At 33.0% G+C, this 15,828-nt stretch overlaps 1 protein-coding gene across 6 annotated transcripts in view; it reads right to left on the reverse strand.

The window, feature by feature from the left end:
- Usp47 (ubiquitin specific protease 47) overlaps positions 1-15,828 on the reverse strand; it is a 59,599-nt gene that overhangs the window by 22,947 nt on the left and 20,824 nt on the right. For all 6 annotated transcript variants that reach the window (XM_069849179.1, XM_069849180.1, XM_069849181.1 and 3 more), the window contains 8 exons: positions 15,205-15,379; positions 12,310-12,431; positions 9,038-9,231; positions 7,444-7,636; positions 5,971-6,183; positions 3,433-3,600; positions 2,979-3,158; positions 498-705 (listed from right to left, as the gene is read on the reverse strand). In XM_069849179.1, the coding sequence (XP_069705280.1) occupies positions 498-705; positions 2,979-3,158; positions 3,433-3,600; positions 5,971-6,183; positions 7,444-7,636; positions 9,038-9,231; positions 12,310-12,431; positions 15,205-15,379 (1,453 nt within the window). The remainder of the gene's footprint in view (positions 1-497; positions 706-2,978; positions 3,159-3,432; positions 3,601-5,970; positions 6,184-7,443; positions 7,637-9,037; positions 9,232-12,309; positions 12,432-15,204; positions 15,380-15,828) is intronic.

The following is a 15,828-nucleotide window of genomic DNA, read 5'->3' on the forward strand; positions in this document are numbered from 1 at the left end:
TCAAACAATAGTCTTGTCTTCAGATCTGGATTATTTACCTGTTAATATTTTTCACTTCAAAAGACTAATTAAAAATAAATATAAAATCAAGCAAAACCAAGCACTATGTACCAAAGCCAAAGATAAAAAATGGAGCATTTTAATAAAAAAACCAGAAATTATTCCAGAAATCCCACGTAAATCTGCAGTAGCAAAATTCAGACTGCTTACAGAACACGATTATTTGGCCAAACACTTGAATAAAATAGGAATTTACACAAATCCAAATTGCTCTCTATGCAACAAAGAAGAAGAAATGACTGAAGATCATCTCATAACCTGTGAAGTTCTACCTGATGGATCCACCACAGAGAAATATTGGCAAGCAAGAACGCTAATGGCTTCGTTGCCAAAGCCCAGCATTAGATAATAACAACATATTTTTCACTTCATTTAAAAAAAAAAACACACATTCATATATCATTTGTCATAGGTTTCACGATGTCTGTCACACTTACCTCCTGGTTGATAAGTCTCAAACTGAGCGTCCTCCTTGCGAATTTCCAAGAGCAAGTCATATTTATAATTTCCACGAACACTATTGAGAATTTCTCCAACTGGTTCCTCATCCCGACCTTCAAAACTACATTCAATGGTGTCTTGTAATTTATCATAATTCACTAACCGGCATCTCTCCAAAGGAACTACTCCTTCCAAATGAAGGTTCTGTAAAAGCAAAGAAACATGTTATAAATGTGCAAATCTACTTCTTATAAATCTCATTATCTAAAGGAAAATATGTACAGTGAAAAAATTAATCCAATTAGCGTGGTTATTAGAAATAAAATATAGATACCAAACTAGAATCGAACTTTATTGCGATGACAATACTGCTATTCTTCATTTTGAATATAATATTCCAAGAACCAGGAGTAGTGTCCAGGTAAGTTTACTACTCACACCACCATCCTTTATAGTCCACAATAACATACTATACATTTCAGCTACAGCAGTACAACAGACTCTTAAGAATGGTTACAAAAAGAAAAGTTTTAACATCAAAGAAAAAGTAAAAGTGATACGAGAAATAGAAAATGGCAAAAAAGCACGCTGGTATGCATTGTGAATTTGGTCTGGTTAATTCTCGTTCAAGATTAAATTCAAAATGTACACTACAATTTAAGTAATTTTCCCCTTCCAATTGCAGGTACTTGACTAAGAGTTCTTCCCACAAGTGTTCTCCTGAAAGAGTGATGCACCATAACTATAGATCAGTGGTCAGCAAAGATTACTTACTTACTGGCTTTTAAGGAACCTGGAGGTTCATTGCCGCCCTCACATAAGCCTGCCATTGGTCCTTATCCTGAGCAAGATTAATCCATTCTCTATCATATCCCACCTCTCTCAAATCCATTTTAATATTATCTTCCCATCTACGTCTCGGCATCCCTAAAGGTCTTTTCCCCTCTGGCCTCCCAACTAACACTCTATATGCATTTCTGGATTCGCCCATACGTGCTACATGCCCTGCCCATCTCAAACGTCTGGATTTAATGTTCCTAATTATGTCAGGTGAAGAATACAATGCGTGCAGTTCTGTGTTGTGTAACTTTCTCCATTCTCCTGTAACTTCATCCCGCTTAGCCCCAAATATTTTCCTAAGCACCCTATTCAGCAAAGATTAAGTCAAATAAAATGCATCCCTCAATACACAGCAAAGGGGGAAGTAAGAGGGAAAGGATACCCAAATTCTTAACGATGAATGAACAAGTGATGGCTAAGGGGAGGGAGATCATGCCTTACTCTTCCTCCTCGTGAAACGTCAGAGCTCGAGATTGGATGGCTGTACTATACAAATGAGCATCATGTATGTCCACTACAAATTCCATCTGGACCCACTGGAATATGAACTCAAGTTATCACGTGGAAAGATTGGTTTGGTTTGCTACTCCCCTGCTTGTCTGTGATAAAACTGTATTGCCACTGAGACTAGTATACTGTGTCTGTTAAGAGAGTTGTGGCATGTGCTTCTAGTAAAGGTGGATATTTCAAAGCAGACTTTTAAATTTATTTTTCTTTGCATTATTTTGTTAACAAATCGTAGATTTATGTAGTACACTGTGTATATTCTTTTAAATTCAGTTTATTCCTGCAGTGTTTAGGGTGTGTTACATTTCAACAGCACTGCAGACCTCTGGAGAAAGAACTAAAGAAGATACTAGTGAAGTGCTTTGTGTGGAGTGTGGCATTGTAGGAACAGACACATGGACATTACAACGAAATTAAAAGAAGCGACTAGAAGCATTCGAAATGTGGATATGGAGAAGAATGGAGCATGTGAAATGACAGACAGAATAAGAAACGAAGCTGTGTTGGAAAGAGTGGGAGAAGAAAGAATGATGCTGAAACTGATGAGAAAGACGAAAAGGAATTGGCTAGGTCACTAGGTGAGAAGAAATTGCCTACTGAAGGATGAACTGGAAGGAATTGTGAATGGGAGAAGAGTTCAGGGCAGAAGAAGATATCAGATAACAGACGACATTAAGATATGGATCATATGCGGAGACTAAGAGGAAGGCAGAAAATAGGAAAGACTGGAGAATGCTGGGTTTGCAGTGAAAGATCTGCATCTGCCCTTGGACAAAACACTATGAATGAATGAATGAATGAATTTACTAGGTCGTTATGTATTTAGGGATATACATATAATCAATAATTGTAATTAGTGCATCAGGAGTTTGAGCACTAAGAGTAAAAAATGCTTGACAAGAATTTAAAATTATAATTAAGTAGTAATTAGGCCCTACCTGTATTTAACGGAAACATGTGTTTGACGGAAATAAATGATGACCCTGCGAAATTTCATTACATACAAGTTTTACTGTAATATAATATGACTATTTCTTTTTAACAATGAACATAAACCATTATTATAAGAGTTTTCTCATGAACATACTAAAAAGTAGCAATTGCCTTTTTTATATCAAAATATACCTTACCTTATATGCAAGTTCAGTGGCCTCTTGCAAGGTAACGTGATTCAAACAATACAGTTTTGATTCCACAAGTTGGTTCTGTGTAGGGTGATGTGCATACAGTTTTATTTTGCACATATCCATTTCTTTTTCTCTCTGAATTCGATCACTTTCTTCACGTTTCTGCATTTTCTGCAGTAAATCCTGTAAACAAGTGAAATATACTTAAGGCGTGCTTTGATCTCGGCAGATTCTCCTAAAATTCTGGAGCCTATTGGTATCAGCCATTCTGACGGATTAACTTTAATACCATGGTCAAGGGGAAAATCTTTATTATGGACTGGACACCCTAGAGCCATCTCATTTGCAACAAACGTCTAAAATCGCAGAATCAGTAGCGATTTCAGTAGTCAATACAAAGAGGAATAAACACCGAGATCTCTTAGGTATATTTTTGCTGTGTTTGCTTCATACTAACCTTGATATGTGGAGGAAATTCATCAACTGTCATTGCTTCACAGTTTCTCTGTTTATCTATCTGGCGATACATTAACATATAAGCATTTGTACTGGAACTATAAGCACCAGAATAGTATCCTCTCATTGGTCCTCCACCATACGTTTTTCTGATGTCATCATAGGTAATCTGGGAGGGAAACATTAAAAAACTTTGTGAATATGTATTTGGTTCAGTACTGGATATGTCAAACTAAAAAATTCCTTAACTCCATATCTTCCATATAGGGTATTAACAGAAAGAATTACAGATTTTAGGATTCTATTGCATTCACCAAAAACTTAAAAATTTTTGCATGTGAAGTTAGAAATGTATCCTATAGATAAAACAGCATGAAGAAATGACGAGAAAGAATAGACACTGTACACAACAGACAGTATGCCAAAACTATTTTTTCGATATCAAGGATGCTAAAAACACATATTTCCGTGCAAATATTGAAATAATTTTTTTTTGCAGCATCAAAATATTTTCTTCAATGAGGAAGTAAAAATAATCTGTACATACTATTTATCTATTTATTAACTTATTCTCTAATTTGTTTAAACCTTTATTAAGTTTATTTTTCTTTTGCTGTGCTCAAGCACCCCCATCTGTGAGTTACGTGCCAAAAATGTAGTTCTTTTAGCTGCTAAGCATTTGCCCTTAGCGTACCTTTGGAGATGAACTACATAGCATCGCATCATAATGATAATTAATGGAGCAATGGTGGAATGTCAGTAGGAGAAATGGGAGTACCCCAGAAAAACCTACCACAATGCACTGTCTTTGTCAACTACAAAACCAATTGGACCCAATAGAAATAGAATCTGGGTTATCAGCATGGAAAGCCTATGCTCTTGTTATTCAACTAATAATGTGCCCTCATTTGATTTTTTATTATTATTATTGTTATTATTATTATTATTTATTTGATGGAGTTTGGAGCATACTATCTCTGTAATATTAAATTTGCCTCGTTTCATAACCCATTTTTTCAGCATCTAGTACATGAAAGAACCTGCAATTTTTTCAGATGTCCTAGCACAATTTTTTCTCAAATCAGCACTATTTTTTTTTTGTAATTTTATTGTGAGATATAATTTTTTTAATAAAAAGAGTAAATTGAAAAGAGAATTATTCAGTTCATATTTTTGTTCTTTTAAAATAGTGTGTGTAAGAGGTAATTTGTGTATTAAAATTGAAAACAGTGAGTAAGGTACATATATGATATATGATATATTTCGTCCCAGCACTTCTTTACATGTAATGGTGTACCTCACATTTCTGTATCCGGTGCCACCATTAACATATTATTACAATAACACATTATTTGCAGTACACGTCTACACAGATATTCCCAATTACACTATGCACCTTTTTTGTTACTTGGTCAATCTCCCCTTCAGTATTTCTCCTACATTTCATTTGCTATTCTCTATTTGTTCATTAATCCTAATAGATCTAATATTATATACTTCTTTCAGACCTCCCTTTTCCTCTAACTACTATTCACTAAAATCTCAATTTCAATTTTTCTCTATAAATTATCATATTGGATTATTTGACCTATTTATTCTTTGACCTTTTATTCATTTACTGTTCCAACGTTAAATGTTAGTACTAATTTTATGCTGTCACTTGTTCACTTCTCTTAACCCTTACTCACTATTTTCCCTCATTCTTATTTGCGCTCACTTTCATTTTCTCACTATTCTGCTTCCACCTAATCCATTGTCACTATTCTCACTTCCTATAAATACTTATATTTTATTCCATACATCTGCTTATACACTTTCTCTCTGTCCTATACTTCTCGATCTTTTCCAGTTTCACTTTATTGTAAGCTACATATAATAAAAACTGCATTATACTAAATTTGATAAAAGCTCGGAAAATGGGGTATTACTGTATTTATCCGAATATAAGACGAACTCGAATTTAAGACGACCCCTAGTTTTACAATGACTTCTGTTGGATTTAGTTTTTTGAGATATTTTTGTTGATGAATTCACAGACAATTAATTCATTGTTAACTATGGTTCCAGAAATCGTATAAAATTTCAAGTTTACTTACAGTCTAAATATTCTATTTACGAAATTATGTACACGAATTAACTAAATGACATTATGGGGGTTGAAGCCAAAGACTGCGGGAGAAATGACTATGCCTGTGGCATTATTTAGTGTACAACATATAAGAATTGACTCAATTTATGTATTTTTTCTTAATACGCAATTTTAAAACAACCTTCCATTTTTCAAATGCAGAAACTGGAAAGAAACCTCGTCTATAAGACTAATATAATTTAATATCTAATAATAACTACTAAAGAATAACGTAAGAATGTTATTACTTGGCATCTGTTTATAAGCACTGAAATACAAGTAAAAATAGATCAGTCGAGTGAGAAAAGGCAATGAATCATGTGCTTTTCTTTCGACAGCAAAATTCACATTCATAAGGAAACACAAGTATTATAAATGTTCAAATAATAATGAAGTTACAAAGTCACTCACCCGACTCACTGATTGATCGTTGAAGCAGAACCATTCTCCCTTCTTGAATTCTTTGATATAAGCATAATAATGTCCACCTGAAGCACTTCCTGAGTGAATCATGATGGAGAATAATTCATACATATACGGCCCCTTTTCCATTGTGTGTCTTCTATTCTTCTCATTTTCATGGTGATTTGGTCCATTACTCATATCAATGCCTTCATCGTCCTCCTAAATAAAAAAATGCTTTATGTTAATTCATGATATTTAAGTACTTTCTCTCTTTGAAACATATTTCCTGACAGATCACTATATTGAATTTATTCGACTAATTTTTCCCCCCTTTTTTCCTAAAATAAGTAAACAAAAATTTGAAAGGGAAGGGGGGGGAATTACGTGGTAACTACAAAAAAAAATATCGGGAGTGAAGTGGTGACAAATATATAACAGCAGAAAACTTAAGTACGAAATAATATTGATTTAATTGTGCCTTGTACGTATCTTGGAAAAATCAAAGAAATAACCCCCAAACTTAGCTCAGCAATTAGGTCGTTACAACAATTTCTAAACAGCAGTATCTTAAAGACAATATATTTTGCCTATTTTCATTCCATTATGTCCTACGGAATAATATTTTGGGGAAATTCTGCAGATAGTAAAAATATATTCTTATTACAAAAAAGAGCCATTAGAATAATAGTTGGAGCAAAGGCTAGAGAATCATGTAGATTATTTTAAAAAAAATTAGAGATTCTAACCTTAACAAATCAATACATATACTCTATAATAAATTTCCTCTTATGTAATAAAGAAAATTTTCTACCTAACTCAGCCATACATAGTACAAATACCCGCAGAAAGAATGATTTCATACGCCATCATCAAATTTATCATGCTATCAAAGGGGAGTACATTACATGGCGATAAAAATGTTCAATAGTCTTCCTGAAGACATTAAGAATCATAGCCAAAACCCTGCATTATTTACGGTAAAACTAAAAAAATTACTTAATATCTCACACTTTCTATTCTGTAGATGAATTCTTGACATTTCACAGTACTGTGTAAATATTTTAATACTATTAAATGGTAAACGTATTACATTGTATAAAATATTATTGTTATTAAGGTATTAATTCTGTACATATTTCATATTTGCATTTTATATGTATTGCATTTATATTTAAACGTAAGAAATGGACATGTTCTTTATTCTATGCTATAAAGCAAATGTAAGAATATTATGGAACGAATAAATCTATCTATCTATCTATACTTTCTACCCATTTTCACTGCACCACTACCTAACATCTCCTTGACCGGGTTTGAACCCGAAAACTCATATTCAACAGCTAGATCATCGAAGACAACTCAAAGTTGATTCTAAGTGTATTTTTTATCGAAATTCACGAGCAAAGGAACAAAATGCATAGGTTTCATTTCACTCTGTGTAGTCACTATACAAAATTCAACAGCCATGCTACAACATACCTGATAATCTGTATCTTGTGTACTGAGGGCAGTTTCAGTTCCTTGGCAACTTTCATCATCTAATGCAGAGCCACTATCAGTTGTACTGCTATCATCACATTTTACAATAGATTCTTCAGGAGCGCCATCATCTTCCTTATTACCTGAATATGCTATGACACTGTTCAAATTGAGAATTTCTGGGAAAACAACCCTGCAACAAGCAAGTTTATAACTTCAGTTATCCATTCTTTAACATAACCTAGAGGTCGCGAGAGGAAATGCAAGTCAAAATGCGAACACCAATATAAACAAATTAAATATTAAAAACGTAAAATTGTTTAGTCACACGTTAAAAAGTGTTAAAATTTTTAAAAAAGGTTATATATCTTGGACAGACGGCCCGTTTCGATGCGATGTTGCGTCTTCATCAGTGTCTCCTGAACTACTGGTGATCTTGAATTCTGTGATGTGCATTTGTCAGTTGTAGGGGTGGGGGTGTGTTGCTCTTAAGGTGGGAGCTTGTTTTTTATGTGTTATGGCGTATCATGACATCGAATAATGTGTGGGTATTGAACTGTAATTGTGTATTAAGTATATGTTGTGGGTATGTTATTGTATGTTTATATATTTCGTATTGTTTTAAGATGTTTAACTGTGAACTTTTTGGTGTGATGTGTAAAATTTCCATATCTGTTTCTATATTATTGTAGTCATGATTATTGTTGATAATGTGTTCTGCGTAATTTGATGTGATGTAGGGTTTGGTTATAGCTTTAATATGTTCATTATATCTTGTATGAAAGTTGCCACATTTTTACATAGGACAAACAGGAAGATCCTTTCAACAAGATATAATGAACATATTAAAGCTATAACCAAACCCAACATCACATCAAATTACGCAGAACATATTATCAACAATAATCATGACTACAATAATATAGAAACAGATATGGAAATTTTACACATCACACCAAAAAGTTCACAGTTAAACTTCTTAGAACAATCGGAAATATATAAACATACAATAACATACCCACAACATATACTTAATACACAATTACAGTTCAATACCCACACATTATTCGATGTCATGATACATCATAACACATAAACAACAAGCCCCCACCATAAGAGCAACACACCCCCACCCCTACAACTGACAAATGCAAATCGCAGAATTCAAGATCACCAATGGTTCAGGAGACACTGATGAAGACGCAACATCACGTCGAAACGGGCCGTCTGTCTGTTTAAAAATTTTAACACTTTTTAACATGTGACTAAACAATTTTATGTTTTTAACAAACAAAGTGTTAACGTGAACTAGAATCAATAAATTAAATATGTTAGAAGATTTGAAACTCATACTTATTTTAACGCTTAGTGTTAAGGCAAAATAATGAAAGCTATATGCTAGAAAATGTGAAACAAGACATGCCTCATTTAGACTACTTCAATTTTTTTACCACCTATCAAAGGCTGCTATATGAAATAATTAAAATTTTGTTTGTAAAATCGATTAATGTCAGATATATAAAGCAGGTTTCCAAAAGTCTCCTTCAAAATAAGATTCAAGTGTTTTTCATTATAATTGAAATGATGTACTCACTTGTCATTGAGTTTAATTCGATGTAGAGTTGTGTAATCAAAGTCAAAACGCTTCAGATGTAGAGTGAGAAGGTATGGAAACTTTGAAAATTTCAGTCCTTTATGAGCATCACATTTCTTGTTGCACTTTTCACAATGATACTGATTGTTGCCTTCGAGAGTCTCTGGTTGAACAAATGCTCTCAATGCTTCTTCCTAAAAAGAAAAGCATCTTTCAGTAACAAGCATATAAGCTATCGTTTGAAACAGATTACAGTATTAAAATACTGATACTAGAGTACATGTAGTGAACAATCAGATAGTTCTTTCCATAGTTTGTTAAAAGTAAATGGTCGCTTAAGGTACAGTCACACATCGCTACTTTTGTACTGCAGCTGCAAAAGTTGCGTGTCGTGTTCACACGTAAGCCAAAAGTAGCGCGCTGCATGCTACTTTTCGTGCTGCGCAACCCGAATGCAGCAAAAGTTGCAACTGGAGGTTGCGAGTCTGTTAACACATAAGGCGCTACTTTTGCAGCCAAAGTTATGCTGCAGGTTTCCATCTCCGTGTTGACTTCTCAATATGCATTTTGTGGTTATGTTCGCATTATTAAGAAACTCATGCGAAAGCTTCCTTATCTATTAATTTGCTTTTCTGTCGTATCTAGTATTCAGAAATTGACATTATTTTTAGTATAAAGCTTTTAAAAACGCCTATATACTTAAATGATAACCAACAGCATATTCACGTAATCAATGTTGGCAACCCTCCTGTTTGGAACTACGCTAAGGAAAATTTAAAAAATGAAATATATCGTCAGCAATTATGCTCAGACTGTGTTGTGTATTTAATAACTGTTACATATAATTTATTTTCATCACATTTAACATTAAAATATATCCAAACAAAAGTATCATTGGCACATTTGGGTGGTAACACTGGTTGCAACCGCAGCAAAAGTTTCAACAAAACCGATATAAAAAATGCTGCGGCTGCGGCTGCAACCCTGAGAACCCTGTTCACACGTCGCTACTTTTAAGCTGCGCGCAGCATGGAAAAGTAGCAGGTTCGGCAGCCGCTACATTTCGGGTTGCACCGTTGTTCACACGTAGCAGTACAAGAGTTGTGCAGTTTTTGTACTGCAGCACTGCAAAAGTAGCGACTTGTGACCGTACCTTTATGCTGCATTTTCAAAGAAGAAAGCTATTAAGGAGGGGTTTGTGTGGAAGTTACTCTTACAGGATTATAGCTTTCATCTTTCTAAAGCAAGAAGATAAGAACATCAGTTTACACTAATGACCTGTTAATCATAGTTTTAGAGTTTACTGCACCATATAGATTTTGTGCTACACATACTTTACAAAGCAGTTATGTTTGCCTCGCTACACGATAATTTTAACTGATTCAATTAATACACACACAACTGATCAGTTAATACAATGAAATCTGAACATGTAGACTGACAGACAAAATGTTCAATTCTTGCTCTGGCTGCAAAGGTTGCCACTTGCCGAGAAAAGCCATGGTACAATGTTATGTTATTCAGCTGTTTCAAGAGAGCATACAGACATCTTTCTATACCAGTAATAGTCCAACAATCCATCCAGAGCCGCCTAAAAATCATGTTTGTCTCAGCAATAAACTTGGATAGAAGAATTATATCTTACAAAACTGATGAGGCTCTCCCTTAAGTGCTGCAGTAGTTAGTGTCTTTTCTCCTTTTCGAATCATCTAAGTGCTTTCAGTGGGATAGTGTCTCCGAGAATGAGACATGTTGCTAAATGTCTTGCAGCCGACATATTTTTCTAACATTTCTGAGACCCCTTGCAAGGATGCAAGATTACCCATCCCTTTAGTATTTACCTCCATTTCAACTTCCTCTCTTGTCATTGTTGCTGACAAATGGTGTAGTCTTTATAATTTTTATAATTTCTATCTCTTTTTTTATCTAGTTCTTTGTTGATATAACATTATTTTATTTAATTTTCAGACGATTTTTTTTTATAAAAGGAAAACTTATAGGATCAAATTCTCCTCCAACATTTGTACTGCACATGTACTTTTAGAACTTTTTACGGATTTGTAAAAGTCTTCTTAATAACAGCTCATTTTTTAAAAGTTTTAAACTATTGAGGGGAGGCAGAGGTGAAATTTTCGAACAAAACTGAAGAAAAAATGAAAATTAGGTTTTTTCCATTTTTATTATCTTTATTTTCATATTCCGATGTTAGTTTTTGATTTTGTGCCCTTAAAAGTATGAAATTAAAACCAAGATAACTGTATTACTATATTATTCCCATAATAAACTAATACTTATCATTATTTATATACCTTCTCTGAACATATAAATAAAAAGAAATATTGAAAATTTCTTACAATATGGTGCATGGAGCATTTTATATCAAACGATATAAGGTTTTATAAAATTATTAATACTTACAGAACTATTGTACTTAGAAAGTTGAAACTTGGTATGTCCATTACTAATAACATACTTAGTATCCATGATCAATTTCAAACAAATCGGATAAATTTTGTGGATTTTGAAATATTCACCTCTGCCTCTCCTTAAGACACCAATACTTAATCATTATAGTAAAGCAGAACTTCACTTGTATTAATAATAAGAGTCTGAATTTACATTCATTGAAAGTTTACAATAGCACCAAGTATAGCAGAGTGGGTGTGATGTGTGTTACAAGGGCTTTTAAGTCCAGTTCATAAAACTCAGAAATCCGACAGTAGAGAACTGAGTTACATGACAGGAGAAAGTATCATACTGTAAACCACACACTTCCTTGTAAATGACGGTTAAGACCATTCAGGCAGAGTGAAATGATGATGATGATGATGATGATGATGATAATAATAATAATAATAATAAGTCCAAAATAGACACAAGACTTCATTGTTCCAATCAACTGGAACTCATTCATTTCATAAAAGCTGACTGAATCAAAAGTAAGTGGTACAACATCACCAACTTGAATACTTCTCAAATTCGAAAATCACTGGTAAATCCGTCAGTATTTATGTTCGTTTTAAATTTGAGGAGTTTCAGGAAACAAGGTAATAATATTTGAATAAATACAAATGGATTAAATTTTAACTGACTTTTCTTTTATAATTATTCCTAAACAGAGCTTCAAAGAAATGTCATTTTTTAATGATGCTTATAACAACATTATATAACTTCATTAAAAACGAAATGGTACGTTTCATTTAAGTTTGAATCTAACACATTCCAGAATAATAAATAAATTAGTGGCATTTAGTTATCCTCCAAATACTTACAACACTCCCATATGCTACCGCACTTCCAAAAGGCCGAACTGGTAGAGGAATGTCCAAAAATGTATCTTCTCTGGACTTCTCTGTCCCACATTCCAAGCATTTAACATAGTCGATCATCTTCCCTGCAAAAGTTTATTACCAACATGCTTCAAATTCATTACTATTATGAAGAATGAAGACAAAAGAAGCAATAGGAGTAGTATGAGAAAAAATGGATAAAAAGACATACCCTCAAGATACATATCAAAGGTGTTTAGATAAAAGACTAAATCTTCATTTTTTTTAATTTTACTTTATTACTGTAATTACTTAAACTTTAATAACTACAAAATGTGAATATATCGCTTTGGCAATTATGTTGACATTGCACATGCGAGCATATTACATTAATAATAATGTGTTAAATTTTAATTTTTGTTGTTCCTAAAACATCTGTTTTGTGGGATAAGTCCTTTTACCTAACACCATCGATATAGTTTGAGTACTGAATACACTTGTTAAGCTTGGAATTCACTCCTCCTCCCTATCAGATATTGCTGGGATCTGCCGGAAAAAAAAAAAAAAAAAAAAAAAAAAAAAAAAAAAAAAAAAAAAAGAAAACTCGTCTATTAAACAATCAAACATTTCACTATCATCAAAATATGTAAAATATGATTTGTCTACTTATACTTCTGATTTGTCTATTTATACTTCTATCTTCTTTCTCTTTTATTAATTTTACTATTTGTGTGTAACTGAACACTATCATTTAATTCTTTTTGCATCTTATACTTTTAGGTTAAACACATTATTTGAATATTTGTATAATCATTTTACTACATATCTATTTTAGTTCATTAAATTACTTTTAATGTTGTTTGTAATAGTCAGTTCTGGGTGAGTGGAAGAGCAGACCTGAGGCCTTACTTAACTCTATCAGAATGAATGAATGGATCTATACTAATAATAAATCTGTAGCCGAAATTTTTCTGGTAATTTTCGATTTTCCAAAAATAATTGGTCCTAACATATATAATTAACCGCCCTGAAACCGAAAATCGCTTTTTTGAAATTTTTGTTTGTATGTCTGTCTGTCTGGATGTTTGTTACCTTTTCACGCGATAATGGCTGAACCGATTTATATGAAAATTGGAATATAAATTAAGTTCGTTGTAACTTAGAATTTAGAAATTAATAATGAGGGAATTAAATAAATCGAAATATCTCCCTTATTATTAATTTTCATGAAAAATATTACATAACAAAAGTTTCTTTAAAAATAATTTCTGATAAGTTTTATTCCATGCAAAATTTTGATAGGACTAATATTTAATGAGATAAATGAGTTTCAAAATTACAATAACGCCATCTAAGATGGTGTAATGAAATAAAAAGCAAATGACTTCGTCTATAAGGGGCCTTGAACAACAACGATCGAAAGCTATGAAACATACGGTAGCCTACAGAGAATGTTTCTGTGTTTGTATGAAGTAATATCGGAAGCTAAATTAACCGATTTGTATAATTAATTATTAATTCACCATTGGAAAGTGTAGTTTCTCTAGATGGACATAATGCTATAATGTTATTACAGTAACTTCTGACTGAATCGAGGACAGGTAAGATTAAAATAGCTTCTTATGAACAGAAAACTTGATAGGCATTCGTTTCCTGTATTTCCTAAAATAATTTTTATGACCAAATGAGTGGTCTCTGGATCAAAATGATCGCATTTTAATTTTTTTAATACAATTTAAATTAAGTAACATAATAAACGATTTATCCTTCTATCAAACACGAATGTTTCCTGGATCAAATGTCCTATTTTAATTATGTAATTACTTTATATTTATTTCTAACGGGTGCAGCAGAGAGCACGGGTACGGTTAGTGAGTGAATGAATGAATGAATGAATGAATGAATAAATAAATAAGTATTGTACATAGGACTACATAGATAAATAAATAAATAAAATAATACAAGCCACACTGTCAGAAATTTCTTAAATCACAAGAAACTCAGCACTTTTTTAGCTTCTTTACAGCTCTATCAGCTAGGATAGCCTTATTAGTTATCTGGCAAGTTGGAGTGACAATGTCAGGTATTGTGTGGTTTATTTCCTCCCACTTTTCTGCCAGTTTGTGTTGTCAGATTACACAATACTGTGCCTTTTTTATGCTAACAGGTTTTCAATCAAGAAGTTGCTATTGCTCAGCTATGTTTCTACTATTTCCTTTGACATTTCATAGTGTATTAATAATTATAATATTATAATTATTTCGGTATGTCCAGCAAGATATTCATAAAGTTGTCTCTACACCAGATATGGTGTAAATACTAAAAAAAAATTCACAATACACTGAACTCCGACTCAGTTTTTTGGACTTTCATGATGAGTGTGTCCAGAGTAGACTTTTGAGTATTCCACTGTGCCCTGGAACTTAACATTTTTAATGTTTCAAAATTACTTAGGTCCCATCATCATTTCAAATGTTAAAGTTCCAGGACATGGTGGAATACCGAAAAGTCTACTTCTGAACAATGAACACTGTTAAGTCTACAACCATACTGGAAGAACTGAACTTAATTTTAGTGCAACTATTTCCTTAGACACACCTTACAAGGGACAGCTGAACTACAGTAACCTATCACACTTAGTTATAACACGTACATTTGCTTACATCAAGAGTGGTAGTTACTTAGAATAAACAGTAACTTATAGCACAGAACTTCGTCCTTACGTCTTAATATTACTGATCTTCCTTCTCATCTATTCAGTTTTCCTTTTCTAAAGAATTCGAATAAAACTGAGAAATATATTAGACTTCAACAAATGAATATGAATGAGTTACCGAGTCTTACCATATCATAAGCATTTCAAAATATTCAGAATTATGTACGGTTTTCCATTCTTACCTTCATATAGCCTTTGAATGAGATCAGCCTGATCTGTGTTTTTGAACTTTTGTTCAAGAGCATCAAACATAACCCTGCAAAGCTCCTGTATATCATGCTGTTGCCAAGCTTCACTTGAGTCCCAGCCAAAACTACGCGTGAGTTCTGTCGTCTCCACTGCAGATTTGGATGAAGTCTGAAAAATAGTCACATTGAAATCTGTTCAATATTACAGTAGATACAGTAAAGTTACAGATTATACAAATGTAACAATAAAATGTGAATTGCGTAATTATAGGATTTCCTCTGTAATCATGCAATAATATTTCGTGGAAAAGCAGCACTGAAAACACTACAAGAGTTTCTTCAAAGATTTACTCTGGACATGGCATATCTCGAATAATAGTGATCATTATTTTGGACTTCTACACTCGAGCTACAACACATCAGTGGTATCAGATGAGGTATGTGATCAATGTTTGTAGTTTGCGATACAGAAGTGCCCATTCTTACTTTAGATCTTAACTTCTACTGACATGACCTAGCATTCACTCAAGAAAATTCAAAAGCTAAAATATCGAAAATGAACACTCATTCGACAGGGTTTTCGGGTCATATTGTTTTTCCATACATCTAAATTGACCG

This window comes from Periplaneta americana, chromosome 16, assembly GCF_040183065.1.
Source record: "Periplaneta americana isolate PAMFEO1 chromosome 16, P.americana_PAMFEO1_priV1, whole genome shotgun sequence".
Classification (NCBI taxonomy): Eukaryota; Metazoa; Arthropoda; class Insecta; order Blattodea; family Blattidae; genus Periplaneta; species Periplaneta americana.